The sequence below is a fragment of the Ruditapes philippinarum genome, unplaced genomic scaffold, assembly GCF_026571515.1.
Source record: "Ruditapes philippinarum isolate M1 unplaced genomic scaffold, ASM2657151v2 ctg2513_1_1_1_1, whole genome shotgun sequence".
NCBI lineage: Eukaryota > Metazoa > Mollusca > Bivalvia > Venerida > Veneridae > Ruditapes > Ruditapes philippinarum.
Genome location: NW_026866048.1, coordinates 55,943 through 72,565, shown reverse-complemented (window position 1 = coordinate 72,565; position 16,623 = coordinate 55,943). Strand labels below are relative to the sequence as shown.

Below are 16,623 nucleotides of genomic sequence, written 5' to 3'. Positions count from 1 at the left end.
AAATTCTATAGTGTTACATGACAGAACTCAGTGACGTAGAATACGCAATTACATGTACGTTTTACTGCCATTTACAGCAGCTAGATGTAGCGCTGTTCGTCCATGTTCAGATTTTTCTAAACAGGTCTACCTCAGGCACGCTTATCAAATTTGTTGAACAAGATCAATAAGGAACGCAAACCACGATCCTGCAACAACAAGGGGAGGAATCACGCCGTTCGTTACCCAAACAAACAAGATGGCGGATGCAGCCAAAAAGTAGGTTTTTCTCTTTTTTCTCTGAAATTCGTGATGTTCTTGTGTAAAGGTACATATAACAACCTTCTACACAATTTTCCTGGCACACAGAAATTTATTTCATGGTGTTTCGTCCCGTACTTCTTCTGAAATGCGCGTCACCAGATTCGAAGCGAGAGAATTTTCCACCGGTTTGATCGTGGTAACGTACGGCTTCTTCACTCAAATTCGCTGTTTCTTTGCATATATGTATATTTACTGAAACCACTGACTTAAAAAATTTGTAATATGTTGTCAAGTTATCATTCATGCCCATTTTGGCTAGATTTACTGGTGTAAATATTAATATCGGGGCATTTTCCGGAAATGATAACGTATGGCGTATAAAATATCAATGATAACGTACGGCGCATTTTTCTACTTGGTGGATTTCTATTTGTCCAGTCAGCTGATGGAATAAATTATTTGTATGTAGGAAATGATAATATTTGAAACAAAAAAGTTTGTCATTTCAAGAAATAAATTATTGAACAATGCTGCACATCGGGTATCAATATCTTTCTAGCTGGTGGCATAATAGATATATTCGTTGTAAATACCAAAGTGAAACACACGTGTATAGTTTGAGAATATTTTTGTATAAAATGCAGAATTGAAAGAAAAGCCTCCACTTTTAGGAAACATTTGTGTATTGTTGTCTTCACATTAAATTTCGTCAGTGTTGTGCGATAATTATGGTCTTATCCCCTTATCAGAAAGAAGAAATGCATCCACCAGAGCAAAAATGTTAAAATGGTACGGAAGACTTGATATATTTTCTTTTCCAAAATTACTTTTAAACAAATTACTGATAAGAAAATCTTAATATTTGAACCACGTTCAAACATAAACAAAACGAAAAGTGATTGCGACTAGCTTACACCCAATGGAGATGAGGGCCTGTGTTTATACAATCTGGTCGCTCATTAAAAGAAAATTCATAAAAGAGAATAATGAATGAGTATAGGTTCTATATTGAATTTATTGAATTAGTTAGAAAATAATGTTTTTCGAAAAAGTTCAATAAATTATAAGTAAGAAATTTCCAGTTTATTTGACGAAACGTTTTCTATTTAGCGTGACGTTGTGCCACTATGACGTCAGATATATTTGCACGACATATCCGTTACAGTTTTTTATTATAAATGATTTGATTCAAAACAATTACATCCAATTCATAAATTTGCCTATCATATTTTGCTTTTTTTTCTCGCAAAACCCCGCCCAACAAAAAACAATCAATCTCTTACAAAATGAGTATTGCAGGTATCAGCAATAAAAGAGTGTCATTGAAATTTGCGGTAAACATTTTTTACCGACCATGATCAAGTTTCAAAATCGGATTTGGATTTCGATTGTTTTATATCATCGTCCGAGAAACCCGTCTGAAATCATTAAAGCTAGACCGCTCACGAATGCGCTCAGATGACGTCATTATCTTTATGAAAGAACAGCTGTAAAAATTACTACGCTACTATGATAATATAGTGTTTACGAAGTATATGTTAGTAACATATATACTTCGTAAACAATATTATCATAGTAGCGTAGTAATCAGTTAGTGGTCATCTGTGTTGTTTTACAGAATTTAGAAACTTTGACAGGAGCGATAGCGGCCGGAGAATGTTTAGATTATTTCCGTAGAACAGCTTCGGATGAATACTAACATACTTAGTTTACAAGCTTTATTTGGCTTCATCAATATTTACTTTCTTTCGTCACTATATTTGTCTATTTTACGAACACATTTCTATGAAGCACTATGAAAAATAGAAGTTTATGTAGTGTCCAAATTTATTTCTCACCCAATGAAAGCGTCTGGTAATTTCTAAAGAAAATCTGTGCCCGTTAATTTTTCATTGAAGAACAAAAGACGATACATTATCGAATTCCGTTCATAGTCGATTTCTCATTTTCATAATTAATTCATTAGAACAGCATGTTGACGTAATAAAGTGCCAAAAAGCTTGCGCTTAGTATGTTAGTAATTCATCCGTAGCTGTTCTACAGAAATTAAAACATCCTTCTGTCGCTATTTCTCCCGTCAAAAATCTATAATTTCTATAGAACGTACGGATGAGCACTAACATTATACATAGATATTTGAAATTTGGGATCATTTTCACTTTTGCACGAAACTTTAAGATCACCAAAGGTGGAAAAGTTGCGTGTTCGAGTATGATATGCAAGAAAACATATCACTCGTGATTAACCTATCGGGATTTTAATATCCATCCCCACTGGCACCTGCACAAGGGCTTAAGTTAGCAAGACTCGTTACAAAAGCCCAATGCGAAAGAACCCTTGGATCGATATTTCTATCTGATACAAAAACACATGACAGATATTATGCAAACACTAAATACTATTCAGTTTCTTTATTTGGTTCTACACATCCTCTTATGTCTGGTAACTGGTAACATAACTTTTCTCTTATATAGAAAATCAATTAAGCAGACAAAAATGCGCCGTAACGTTATCATTGATATTTTGTGCGCCATACGTTATCATTTCCGGAAAATGCCCCGATTTTAATATTTTCAGCGGTTATTCTAGCCAGAATGGGCATGAATGCTTAGATGCCGACATATTACAACTTTTTTAATGTCAGTGATTTCAGTTAATATACATATATGTAAACAAAACAGTGAATTTTAGAGAAGAAGCCGTACGTTACCACGATCAAACCGGTGGAAAATTCTCTCGCTTCGAATCTGGTGACGCGCATTTCAGAAGAAGTACGGGACGAAACTTCATGAAATAAATTTCTGTGTGCCAGGAAAATTGTGGAGAAGGTTGTTATATGTACCTTTACACAAGAACATCACGAATTTCAGAGAAAAAAGGGAAAAACCTACTTTTTGGCTGCATCCGCCATCTTGTTTGTTTGGGTAACGAACGGCGTGATTCCTCCCCTTGAACAAGGACAAACGGCAAAAAGGCCAGCAGGTCCCTAGACAAAAACCGGACAGGATAATCTCTTCGATAGTAAACAAATAGTAAATAATAGTAACCGACAAGGAAACTAACGATTCATGTTTTGAATTATATGCGTACAAAGCAAAGGGCACAGGGTAAGGGATTCCATGGTCGGGGAAGGAGGGGGGCAGAATTAAAACAGGGGAAAATGGGAAGGAACCTACCGTAGACGAGAAAAAAACAAGGGTAACAAAAGTCACACCGTAATAGTATGAAACAACAAACAAGACATACATCTGAGGAAAACAGAGGGACGCCGCCTTAGAATTGTCAGCAGTCTAAACACTGTTGGTCTGTTAATAAAGTTCGTATTAAAATTTATATCTTATTTTTAAACAATTACCTGTTAGCATCTAAACAGATCTATAACGCTGTGATAATAGCTTTAAAAGGGTTCTTCTTTGAGCCTTTTCTTGAAGAACTACATATGTAAGAATAGTGTAGAATGTTCTGGCATGACATGCAGGAAATCGGACAAATACCTTATCTAGAAAACGTGAAGAATTACTGGAGTGTTAAAGTTCTGATTATACCAACTCAAGAGAGCAGAGAACTGCCAAATTCTATGTTAGTCTACTGTGCTATTTGTCATCATATTAATAGCAGTGGAAACTCTATAAGGCATTCACATTCATATCAAATTAAGTGCAGTACTTTTTATATTTTAAATCCTTATCTTAATGAGGATTTGTATTGGATATTGATCTAGTACGAGGCCTTTCTATTCTAAAAAGAAAGACCGATAACGAACTTACTCATCGTCAAACAATTGGCTTAGGTTCTCACACTCGGGTTTTACAAATACTTGAATTAGACAAGTTTCGCTTTTTTGGCAATTTTAAAAATAAGTTTAAATTACAATTGTTCGAAAGAGAGTTGGGGGGATGGCCTTTCAATTGAAATAAACGTATTATCGATAAATGTCAAAGGCAAGGTAAATGAAAACCAAATAACACAAGAATATTTTCAAAGTATCTCATACATGTATTTTTTTCAAAAACACACACATGGTAGTACCGCTTGACTGCGTCATTTTCCGAAGTAATAAGTTATATAACGTAAGCGAATTATTGACGCTAGAATGCGTTAAAGATTATTTTAGAAGTAGACGTTTGAAGTGTAATTATATAAACTTTAGAATTATTCCAGATATGAAAATATACAATCAACGCCTAAGAACATTTGCAGTATGTAACTATTATACCTCATTTATTTGGAAAAGGTCTGACTAAAATATGTCCTTTTGAAAATAACGCAACTAAATGCATTTGTTTTGATTTGCATTATGTTGATTCAAGGCTGTCAATCATTTTCATTGAAGTATTTATAGTACATTTGTATTTATAGAAATGTTAAAATAATTAATAAGCATTAAGTGTATTCAATAAACATTATCTCATTTAATATTCATAAGAGGAATACATGTATCATGAAAAAGAGCAATTACTTTATTTCCATTTTTGATTACTTGAATTGTTTTCTTTGTCTACATGTAAGCAGGTCTATCTTTGCCTATTCTTTACATGATCGGGTCTGTTTGATAAGACCAGAAATGTGAACATTCAAAAGAAAGACCTCATAGCATATTTGCTTTTGTTTAAGGTTTAAGCAGGCCTATCCGAAAAAGATAGACCTATCACGAACAAAAGAGAAGGTGTGTAAGACCTGAATGAAAGTTGCATCATCCGCTGCAGAAAATCCTTTGTATAAGCTTTAACAAATACCCATAGGGCTTTGATTATCCCACATTCAGTGCGTGGACAAGCTGACAAGGGAAAATTTTTATGCACCACTCGGCCAAAGTTTGGCGGAAATAAATAAGAATTTCGTGTTAATAACTTGTTGATGACTAACAAAAACGTACTGATTTATTGTAATGGTTGTGTATCTGTATAGTCATAGTCGGTCTAAAGATTAATTGATCAAGACGAAATGTTGATGATGTACAGAAAAAAAATTATAATTAGAAACTTGATTTTCTCTTAAAAAGTTTCCTCTTAAATAAAAAAAAATGTGGAAAATATGTTCTGTCTAAACTTGGAACAAGACATTGGAATTTAAAATCCTGAAGAAAAGATATTACTGCAGACAATTATATTTATATTATATGACTTTAATTATTGACTTTGACATATTGGCTATTTATTTATTTATTTATATCTCAGTTTAGTCTTAGTTCTTGAAGATTGTCAATGATAAAATAAAAAATAAACATAAAAACCCAACTGATGAGCATTGTTTACGAGTATCATTTATTTGTTTTGTTTCTTAATGTGTATTTATTGAACTTCAGACGTTGTTTACTCTTTGTTCGTTTCTATCACAACAGTCTTTCTCTTGTAGAAATTTCTTTTAACATTCGTCAATTCTAAATTATATGTATTGATACAAGAACAAAATATTACTAAACGTGTGTTAATATCAACATGGCCTAATACCATATGTTGTCATTTCATGAAATGGATGAATTATCACGTAAACATACACCACACGTACAGCACACATACATTAAGGGTAATGTAAATGTATCCCCATACCTGTGAATTAACAGCAATGATAAGTCATACTTACATATTTATATAAGGTTGTAACTGTTATATAATGTTTATAGCAGTTTTGTATATCGATATATTTTTTGATCGAGACAGACAATCAGAAATTACATTAGAAATTAACTTTTCTGCACCTAGAATACATTATCAGGTAATCTTGCTATAAAATAAATAAATTATTATTGCCAACTAGTATCTGAAAACAAGAATTACAAAATTTATTCAATGACTAAACAAATTATTGTAAAAATAATAAATTTAATATAAGTAAAATATACCGACACTATTTCAACTCTGCAGAAGGAGAAATACATCATAATGCCACTCCGTGCGTTAGTAAACGCGCACGCGGACCGGCATTTTTGATACTTTATGTATAATGGCTGAAATAGCGCTACACACTTAATTACACGTTTTAAGCTTTTGTTATCATTCTCAAAATATGTGCATACATAACACAAATATCAACCAACAGATAACCGACAGCTTATTTGTACTGATAAACCGTTTTTGCTCATTTCGCTAGTAAGGGAAGAAATTATTGTGTGCAAACAGAAGTAGACAACTAATATTTACTTTTCCCTTTAAAGACAATATAAACTGAAATTTCTCAATCACAGCTTTTTTCTTTGGGTAAATGTAGTTCTCTCGTATAATGGCTTCTTTGATCATCCTACGTACATGATACTTGATTCTTAAATGTTTTCTTTTTATAGATATCCCTAATATCCGGCTGAATTTCCTCTGTCCATCTCCTTTCTATTTTATTTACTTTCGCATATTATGAATCGTTTACATACATCCTATCTATGACACTTTAGTGTCAAATAGAAATCAAATTATTACCACCGTATTTACATATTTGATGCATGCTTCTTTTGAAAACTTGAAAGTTTTATTTGCCTATTTAAAGTGATGGCAGAAGGATAAGAGACATTTTATCTAAACATCCAGTTCTTCCATGCTTTTCAATCGTCAATGGTTCTCCTTTTCTATATATAAGGTAAGGTAGCTCAGTAATCACAGTTTTCACTGTTGTTATATAACAATTTTGATAACATGAATACAACAAAAGAGACCAACTGGAGAGACTTGTTAAATATTTATTTTCCAAATATTATAGGTACTTGTATTGATACGTATGAGTACACAAGTAAGACGAAAACTATTATCATTCAAGTATAATAGAATGTCGAAAACTATTTAAAACTAATTATAAATATCAAGAAACCGCAAATAAACATTTTTTACAGCATAAGTTAATTATTAGCTCATAGATACATTTCAGCAATTACATTTATGTTGTTTTATATAAAATTAACGTAAAACGTCTGGTTCTGTTCTCTTCAGTTATACTGTCTAACATATTACACTTCTGTACTGCTTAAAATTTAATTTTTAAATTCCGATACGTTTAAACATTGAAGTCAATACACAGAGAAAGCCTTCCATGAGGTGTTGTTAAGAAAAGTTAGTTTTAATATTTTTGATAATCAATGTTAGTTAATCTGCTTGAGTAGACTGGAAGAATTTTAAATATCTAAATTTGTCATCAAATATGAAGACAATTTAAGATTTGCTTAGTATTCATTGTTGGCTTTTGCTCTATATGCTTCATATTGAAGTCTTCTATTTAAGGTTATGTGTTTATATGGAGCGGAAAGTGCTCGTTCATATTTTGGACAATCAACCATTAATTCATCTTCAAAATCAACATGTTGGTCTGGTTTTTTGTCCGCCGATTGCGAAACTACTGGTGATTTTATTTTTTTTCTTGTTTTTTTGGACATCTTTTTTATTCGAGATGCTTTAGTCTTAGGTTTCTCATTTGGCGATGTAGGTTTGCCATTTGTTATTTGACTATTATCATTGTTTCTGTCGTTTTCTTCATTTGGTTTTTTGGTAGAAGTTTCATTTTCTTTATCAAGGAATTCTTTTTCAAAAATATAGGCATCTGTGTCTAGGTTTTTTTGTTCGGTATCGTTCGACAAAACTGAATCTTCAACTTCAACTGTATTTTTGTTATCTGTATCCTCAAATTCATTTCTGTTATCTCCATCTACAGATTCGTTATCCATATCTTTTTTCTCAGGTTCATTTTTGTTATCTCCACACATAGTTTTGTTATCGTTATCTGAATCTTCAACTTCAGCTATATTTTTGTTATCTTTATCCTCAAATTCATTTCCGTTATCTCCATCCACAGATTCGTTATCGTTATCTTTCTTATCAGGTTCATTCGTGTTATCTCGATCCACAGATTTGGATTTGTTTTTGTTTTCTTTATCCTCAGATTTATTCTTGTTATCTCCATCCACAGATTCGTTATCGTTATCTTTTTTCTCAGGTTCATGTTTGTTATCTCCACACACATTTTTGTTATCGTTATCTGAATCTTCAACTTCAGCTATATTTTTGTTATCTTTATCCACAAATTCATTTCTGTTATCTCCATCCACAGATTCGTTATCATTATCTTTTTTCTCAGGTTCATTCTTGTTATCTTGCTCTGATCCTGATTTTAGTTTTGGGTTTGTCTCTTTCCTTGTCAATATTTCTGATACGTCATTGCTTGATGTAAGTGTCTCAGCATCTGTTTCTGTATCTACCTGATCAAATTTCTGTATGGACAGGGAAGATCTGTCTGACAAATCTAAATGGACGCGTTTCTTTTGAAACTGAGGACAACAATTAAATAAAATATCTTTATTCCTTGAGTCATTAAAAGCTGTTTGGTCGGGTTGTTTCACTGGGGGCCTAACGTTATCAGATTGATTTGATGTAGATGTAACGTTATTTGCCATGGGTTTGCACAATATACCATGAAAACAGTTGAAGCTGACAGGTTTTTTCTTGTTATCTCCATTCACAGATTTGTTATCGTTATCTTTTTGTTCAGGTTCATTCTTGTTATCTCCATCCACAGAGTTGTTTTTATTTTCTTTATCCTCAGATTTATTTTTGTTATCTCTATCCAAAGATTTGTTATCGTTATCTTTTTTCTTCTCAGGTTCATTCTTGTTATCTTGCTCTGATCCTGATTTTAGTTTTGGGGTTGACTCTTTTCTTGGCCTTATTTCTGTGGGTGTAACTTTATTTGCCATGGATTTGCACAATATACCATGAAAACAGTTGAAGCTGACATGTTTTTTTGGATCAGATTTAATGTTTGTGTCATGACTGTTGGCCTTTGAGAACTTAAAACATTTAGACAAACCTCGAGTACATCCTTTATTTTCATTCAAACTTTTTACCTCTTTGTCGTTTTCAGAAATTGATCCTTTTCTAGCCGGATGCCTGAGAAATGTTCTTTTTGATATAAAATCAAACGCTAATACAACCCCTGTTATAGATGCACTTATCAGCAAAAATCCTCCACCTAATCTAAAGTTCAGTTTCCACCTTCCGCCATTGTCAGATTTATCGACACCGTCTAAAGTATAAACAGTAGATTTTGTTACAAATGTAAATATATATAGCTTACTTATTTCATTGGATAAGTAAGGCTTATGAAGGCAACCTATTATATCAAAACAATGACAGCTTTACTACTTTTTTGCAGCTGCATCTTAACCCGTTCTTAAGGCATTGAGACATTTTGCCTATTTTGACATCACTAGCTATAGAAAGAAAATGAACAATACAATTCTAAGGCTCAAGGCGTGGTCGGTAGTTTGCACTTGAAAGTACCGTCCATGAACACGCTTAATCAAACCGAGCCTGCAACATTTTTAATTTTGCTGTGTTGGGCTTTCTTTAGGAATTCTTATATTCTCTATTTTAACGTAAATAAGTCCAAAATGGAAACTCTATAATACCAAAATTACTATGTTGATAGTAAAAAGTATCAAAAGTGACAACAAACCACAAAATGAATATATAAAGCTGTTGTTGATATATGTGAGATACATGTTCTGATATGACAAACTTATCTCTTTGAAGCAGCGTTGCATTGTGTTAGAACAAAATATTTTATTAATCATCACATTAATGTCGATAATTAACCTCCTAGGAGCCTTCAACATTTGTAAACGAATGTTTTATAAGAATATCTAAATGATACATTACTTTTGTTTTGTTATCAATAATTATGGAAAATATGTCCATTGTAGACCATATCATGTTCATGTATATTTTAATTATACGCTAAAAAGCCTGCACTTGCATAACATTTTTATGAAGCTTTGGTTTCATAGACAGGAAAACAAATCTGGAAACTAGCTGCTTTAAGGATAAGTCTGTTATACGTTTATACAGAGTATATTCCAAATTAACCTGAAAGAAGAATTTCATCTGCTTCAGTAAGAAAACTGACTAAACCTTTATTTAATTGGGATATTTCACTTATTTCATTCGAGCATAGATGTACTTTTCGTCTGAAAGTTACACTACTTACTTTGAAAAGTTGCAGCCGTTAAACCTCCTAGGCCTACACTCATTTGAAGAAATCCTTGTGTTAATCTAATGTTAAACCGCCCAAAGGCTGTCGGCATTGATTCATCTCGGAAGTTTTCTGTCAGAACTGGCAGGGACAATTTAAGAAAGGTAAAATTTAAAAAAAATGATTTCTCTTAGTTGATATCAATTTTAAGTATTGACTTTTTAATTTCATGATTTAAAACTTGAACATAATAGTTTTGTCTTTCAGCTATGTTTTTTTTTTTCAGATAGATTGGCAGAATTTAACAATATCTTCTACACTTAATAAATCAAAAATGTTTTCAAAACGCATACCTTCGAAAATTGTAAGGACTAGTATGTAGATAATATAATAAACAAAGTTTTCCTGTGTTACTATAGACATGATAGCCATGATATAACCAGACAATGTGATGATGCAGAACACAAAACCCATATTCCTTTTTCTATTCCTATAACTAAATAAGAAGAGAAACGCCTGGATTATATCATTTGTTAATCGTTTTATTTATTAATAAAAAAAGAAACTTATAGGTACGTTCAAATAAAATGTCGAAATATCACAAGCGTATTTACAAAGGTATTTTATCAATAGATATCTTTCATTTCGATACAACATCAATTAATACTATGCATTTTCATACCGCAGTTATCAAACTGTGATATTGAAATATGTTATAAGGCATTTACCTTTCTACACATGGAAGTGATTTTAGTAGATATGTCAGGATTAGCCCAAGTAAAGTGCCAACATTTGCTGATAAGACTTCGTAAAATGAATCTACAGGGGGTGCCAATTGTTCCTGCATTTGACTGGAAATTTCTGGTAAACTAAATGTCGGAAGCGATGTTCCTGTTTTTAAATTATATAATGAAAATATAGATAATCCTATGATTATAATCATAAAAGTACAATACATTAGAAATGTTATTTTAAAATTTCCTTTACCAATTTCGAATGCAATATGATACATTAAGCGGACAAGCAAATATTTTAAACTTAAAATTCGAAATTATATAAGTATATAACATTCATTAAAGTCAGTGGTTGCTAAGAACTATTGATGTAAGTAGTCTTATAAATACATACCGAAACTAAAGAAGAAAAACACAACAATCGTGATCCAAAATGTTTTATCTTTAAGTACTGGAATGCGAAATGTATTTTTTAGAAATTCCTTTATAATGCCACTACATCCTTTTTTATCCTTATTCTCCTTCTTGTTTTCATCTGTAGTTTCATTCCCGTCATTTTCCTTTTTCATTTTGTCCGTTATAACTATATCCTTATAAACGATACAAAAGATGCATAGAATGTCCATGTATGTTCAATTTTATTATTAATGATCCTGTATAATGAAATTAAGGATGTTACATACAGATAACTGAAATTATATGCACGTATATCAGTGTGCACGTATATCAGTGTCGTTTCAACTCAGTGTTAAAAAATCCAAGAATTCGTATCATTGATATACAATTTTTTGTACGTAAAATATAAGTTTTAAAAATAATACATATATGTTTTATTGACAATTTGGCGAATACGTTATAAAAATAGATTTCTAATTACATTCCATTTATCTAACTGTTTAATTCGGCTATATGTTCATAAGATATGTTTTATTGATAATCATCAGGTTTGATGGATAATACATAAAAGTTGATTAGGTACAGGGACTTTAAACATGTGAATTGAAAAACACACATATATCTCAATAGAGCTTTTAATAGTTAATTGAATATAATATCGTATTTTTATGTTATGGAAGCATACATATTTCCCGACTTTTCATGTATCTAGTTTCCGCTATTCAATTATTGCTACACCATTATTTATTCACGGTGCAAAGAATGACAGATATTTTATCATACTAGACTACAGTCACCTTTCGTTATTATAGACGCTGTAATGAATTATCTTTACCCGTTTTGTTTAAATATCTATTAAACTTACCTTTAGAATAAAGGCAATTGCTAAACATGGTAAGCATAAACCAGCATTTATCCTAAAATGTACAAAACTGTAAATAAACAGAAGACTACCCCCCCCCCCCAATAAAAACAAAAACACCAAGAAAACAAATTAAAAAACAAATAAAAACAAAATTTATCAACAAAAATTATACAATGTTAACAATAATTTGAAAACAATAATGCATACGGTAATTAAAGGCACATTATACCTCAGAAATGAATAAATATGTTCTCCTTCAGAAAGTTCATTATGCGGTTTTGTAACGTTTATATTATGGTAATAGGGAATGGTAATGCTTGTTACCTGAATAAAATATGGCTAAATATAAAATGATATGTCATAAAAGTAGCAAAATTTAAACAAGGTAGTGCAAAATATTATAATTAAACCAAATCACTATAGATGCAATAATTGTCAAAACAGGAACAGAAGAAAACGGTTAATTGGCAAATGAGTTACATGTTCAAAACAATAAAAGAATAACAAATCTGAAAAGAATTTGAAAAGTAAAAATGAAAGCTTCTTGGGGCAAAGTTGGCTTTAAGATTTACTTGATACTTGATACGTTTATTTTTAGGAAAATGTTGTGCTGTCATCATTTTGTTTTATTATTTTTGGCAACAACATACCTCAACAATGTTCTCCAGCTAATGCTTTCTGCAAACATTATACCAATACTCGCTGAAGCACCAAGGACGGTACCTATCCTAGTAATAACAAGAGCTTTCATTCTGTCACGTTTGAAATATTCCAATACTGGAATCATTGCTCCGAGTTTGAGGCAGCTCACACCTAAAGCTTCATTCAACAGATATCATGATGTTAATAGATTAGAATAGAAGGGTTATTATCATCAAAGAATGAAATAAGATCACATAAATTGTAAACACAGTTTTTAAGATTATACTTGTTTCTTGTTCTTTCTTATGAACAGAACGAACAATAAGTGAATTAAAATTTAAGCCTTATTGTATAACATTCCCGACTTGATTTTAACCCCATTAAATTTGATAAAAACAAGATATAAATAATTATGTGTTCAAAAATAATTGAAGAGGAGATCTCAATGTAACTTACCAACTGGACCACACAACCACACTTGCCAATACCAGCTAATAGTTCCCTCTAAAATGTACGACAATATGAACGTTTACTCATTTTAGCAAATCATGACGTTATAAATTGAAAAATTGAAATTTGATAAACGTGCGATTGAGAGAGTAGCAAACACAATGTCTTTACAGATAATCAATTACAAAATATGGCATCAAATATAAAATTACATGTATATGTCCTGATCTTTATAGCATTGATTAAGCATTTCGATGGAGAAAATAGTGAATTCTACACTTGACCAGTGTTAAGTAGAGAATGTTAAATCTTTTAATAGTGGTTTCTTTTTTCCCTTTTTTTGGGGGGGGGGAATGATTTAAACATTGTTTGGGTATTCCTTTATCTGAATTTGTAGAAAGTAACTGGAAATACTTTACTCACCAGGTCCGTTATTCAAGAAAGATATATTTGCAAATGCTACACATACAAGAAGTGATCCGACGGCTACTGTGGTCATGTAACTTGACTTTGACATCAGAAACAGAGCTAATGGTGCTACAAAAAAGACAACAAAATAAAAAAACAAAGATTGAAAATAAATGTTTTAAGAAAAGATCATAATTGCTAGAGACCTTATAATATGAAAGTTAATCAAACCTACCTTCATTTTTTTAGATTGTTTTTTTAAGGTACACTCACTAAATTATTACCTGTTTCAGCTATTCTGTCCGGTTCCTATAAGCTGCACTAGATATTGCACAAATATTTACCAAAAATACATTACTAAAGACGTGGAATATCAATTCCAATGTTCATGGAAATAGAAAAATAAATAAATGATGAAGAAAGTAACAAAAACAAAGTTTTTTTTTACAAAAACAGAGCTATTTTACCATAGAGATTGGTCAAACTCTTGTAGATGTTGTTTGCACTGTTTGCTTCAGTTGTGTCTACGTCTAATGTCTCTAGCAAATCGGTGTCAGTGATTGAGATGTCAACGATGGATAGATGCATTTGTACAATGAGATTAATTACGAAACATACGATGACATTCAGTTTAGCACTTTTACTTTCTTTCACAATAAGGTCTTCAAGCCCATCATTTTTATATTCAGCCTCGTTACCGTTTTCAGGGTCTTCATCATTATATTGAACAGGCCAATTTTCAGGAATCAAACACGCCATCACTGCTCTTTATCTTTTCCCAACAAATGCTACATATACGTGAATAAGATATCTCATTAAATTTCATCTTCATCTTTACAAATATACAAGTAATTTTGCATATCTTGATATTAATTTGTAGTATTGTAAATGATATATGTTCAAGCTATTGAGCTCGTGCATCTACTGTTTAACCTTTATCATCATTAAATTTAAAATCTTTAATTGTATTCATAAATATAGAATTCTACGACCGTATTGAATGGACATTTTCCAACAATGTGACCTTTAAAAATATATAATCATTGAACTCAGTCTTATTGTCAATTACAGATCCAAGGTTACTGCTTTCTTGTAATTTGATTTTGACCTCAGGTACAGGACTACTGGTGCTAAAAAAGACGGTCTAAAATAAAGTATTAGAAAGCATTGCAAAAAATCTTATTTGCTAATGGTCCAACACATATGAAAAACTGAACTTAGTGTGATCCCTCGGAATCATTAATCACATCAACTTTAGATGAAAATTTTAGACTCTGTTGGATCGAGTCTGTACATAAGGGATAATGAAAAATGCGTAATCCCTCACGCCCCTATCACCGGTTTGACACTTTTTAACTTGAAATAACCCTACCCGTTAACATTAGACATTCTTTTACCAGCCATTGCTCTTACATATTGAGACGTTCAACAAATATGTATGTGTATCATCATCAAACTTTTTTAATGTAAAGGAAGTTATATAAAAACTAGTGATTTAAAAAAGGTGGTTATTTTATAATGCATTGTATAGCACAATACTAGAGTCTCGTCAAACAAAGAACAATTGAAAACAAACTGTAAAAAAAGATCGATAATCTCTATTGACCAGCAACAAGCCGTTTTATGTAGTGGGTTGCGTTCTGTGAATGTTGCCTCACTTTGTTGCTCTATGTTGCTCTATGTTCTCATTTGTTTACATTTTTCAGTATGTATACTTGAATCATTTGCACAATGTATAAAATCATCACAATATATTTATCATTCTTGCTTCAGATCAGTTAAACTTGACTGTACATTATTAACTACATGTACTCAAAGTTAATTAAATTGTTATTAATTCGCTGCATGCACTGTTCAATTGAATATTTGTATTTGATTAAAAAAAAGATAGTTTTCGCCATTTTAGCAAAATACATACCTATAACTTTGTGACCTAAGTGTTTTGAAATAATATTCCCAGACAATACGTACACCATTTATCATCAGATATTCCACGGCACATAAATGAAAAACAGTACTTTATCTGAATACAGAAAAAACAATATGAAATAAAAGAAATAAACAAAAGTGATGATTAGGAACATTTATTTATAACATATGTATAGTTCTTGCTATTTTTGTACTGAATTCAATATCAGAAAAAGATAATGTGATGACAATGTAAACTTTGTAATAAATACTTTTTAAGATAAAATTATAATATTCGTTTAGATTTCAATGTCTTACCATTTAACACTCTTAGTTTTGTAAAGAAATCGCCCCACTTTTTCTAATTGCCGAATTTCTTTATTCATAAAAAATGTTTTTAATGCGTAAATATTCTTTCGGCATTGAAACGAAAATATAAAAGACATAATAACATGGATTGTTAACCTGCCTATTTCACAGTTAATGATAAAGCCTTAGTTAGTTTGCTTTGCATTGCAAGAGCGCGTTCTTTATGAGCGGTGACATCTGATAGTGTGATCTGATATTGTGATCTCAATACATAGCCTACTGTTTTCAAAACTGTACTTCTATACTTGCGAAAAAAATATTTCATGAACCAGGAAGAAAATTGATGATAATATTTCTAAGTATTTTACCTCTTTTTCTTGTTAAAACGCATATTTTTGTATTTAAAGGCCCATTATGCCTTAGAATTTTTTTAATTTTCATTTCTCATATTTTTTTGGTGTTTTTTTAATGGTATAAAACAAATTACCCACTGGCTGATTTCCTGATCCTTCTTTTTCATCTGTTGCTTTTTGTCAGTAAGTACAAATATAATGAACAAGTATTTTAAATGGAAGTCAAAATACTACTTTGTTTGCATTTTGCTAATTTAATAACTGTTATTTCACATAAATTGCTACTTTCTTCAAGTAGCAAGCATATAATATTTTAAAACCATTTTATAAACATTATAAAATTCATGTTTCCTCATTCTAAAGAAGTAAA

General features: G+C 31.3%; 1 protein-coding gene across 2 annotated transcripts; it reads right to left on the bottom strand.

Moving 5' to 3' along the window:
- Positions 1–6,909: 6,909 nt before the first annotated feature.
- On the bottom strand, positions 6,910–16,359 carry LOC132731115 (uncharacterized). Of its 2 annotated transcripts, XM_060717239.1 has the most exons (11): positions 15,602–16,359; positions 14,151–14,471; positions 13,699–13,812; positions 13,282–13,329; positions 12,834–13,002; positions 12,184–12,235; positions 11,317–11,512; positions 10,917–11,079; positions 10,542–10,684; positions 10,204–10,329; positions 6,910–9,240 (listed from the first exon to the last, which is right to left on the bottom strand). In XM_060717239.1, the coding sequence occupies exons 2-11, from the start codon at positions 14,440–14,442 to the stop codon at positions 7,388–7,390; spliced, it is 3,156 nt and encodes a 1,051-aa protein (XP_060573222.1). In that variant the 5' UTR covers positions 14,443–14,471; positions 15,602–16,359; the 3' UTR covers positions 6,910–7,387. The 2 variants fall into 2 exon arrangements, with proteins under 2 accessions (XP_060573222.1, XP_060573223.1); XM_060717240.1 differs by lacking the exon at positions 15,602–16,359 and having other exon boundaries at positions 14,151–15,591.
- Between the last annotated feature and the right edge of the window lie 264 nt (positions 16,360–16,623).

Excerpts from the sequence above, each read along its gene's own strand:
- LOC132731115 (XM_060717239.1), bottom strand. The coding sequence starts at position 14,442 with ATGGCGTGTTTGATTCCTGAAAATTGGCCTGTTCAATATAATGATGAA. Across the intron at positions 10,330-10,541 it reads AGTCCTTACAATTTTCGAAG|TTCTGACAGAAAACTTCCGA; the intron begins GTATGCGTTTTG and ends TGTCCCTGCCAG. Across the intron at positions 9,241-10,203 it reads AACGGCTGCAACTTTTCAAA|ACGGTGTCGATAAATCTGAC; the intron begins GTAAGTAGTGTA and ends TTTATACTTTAG.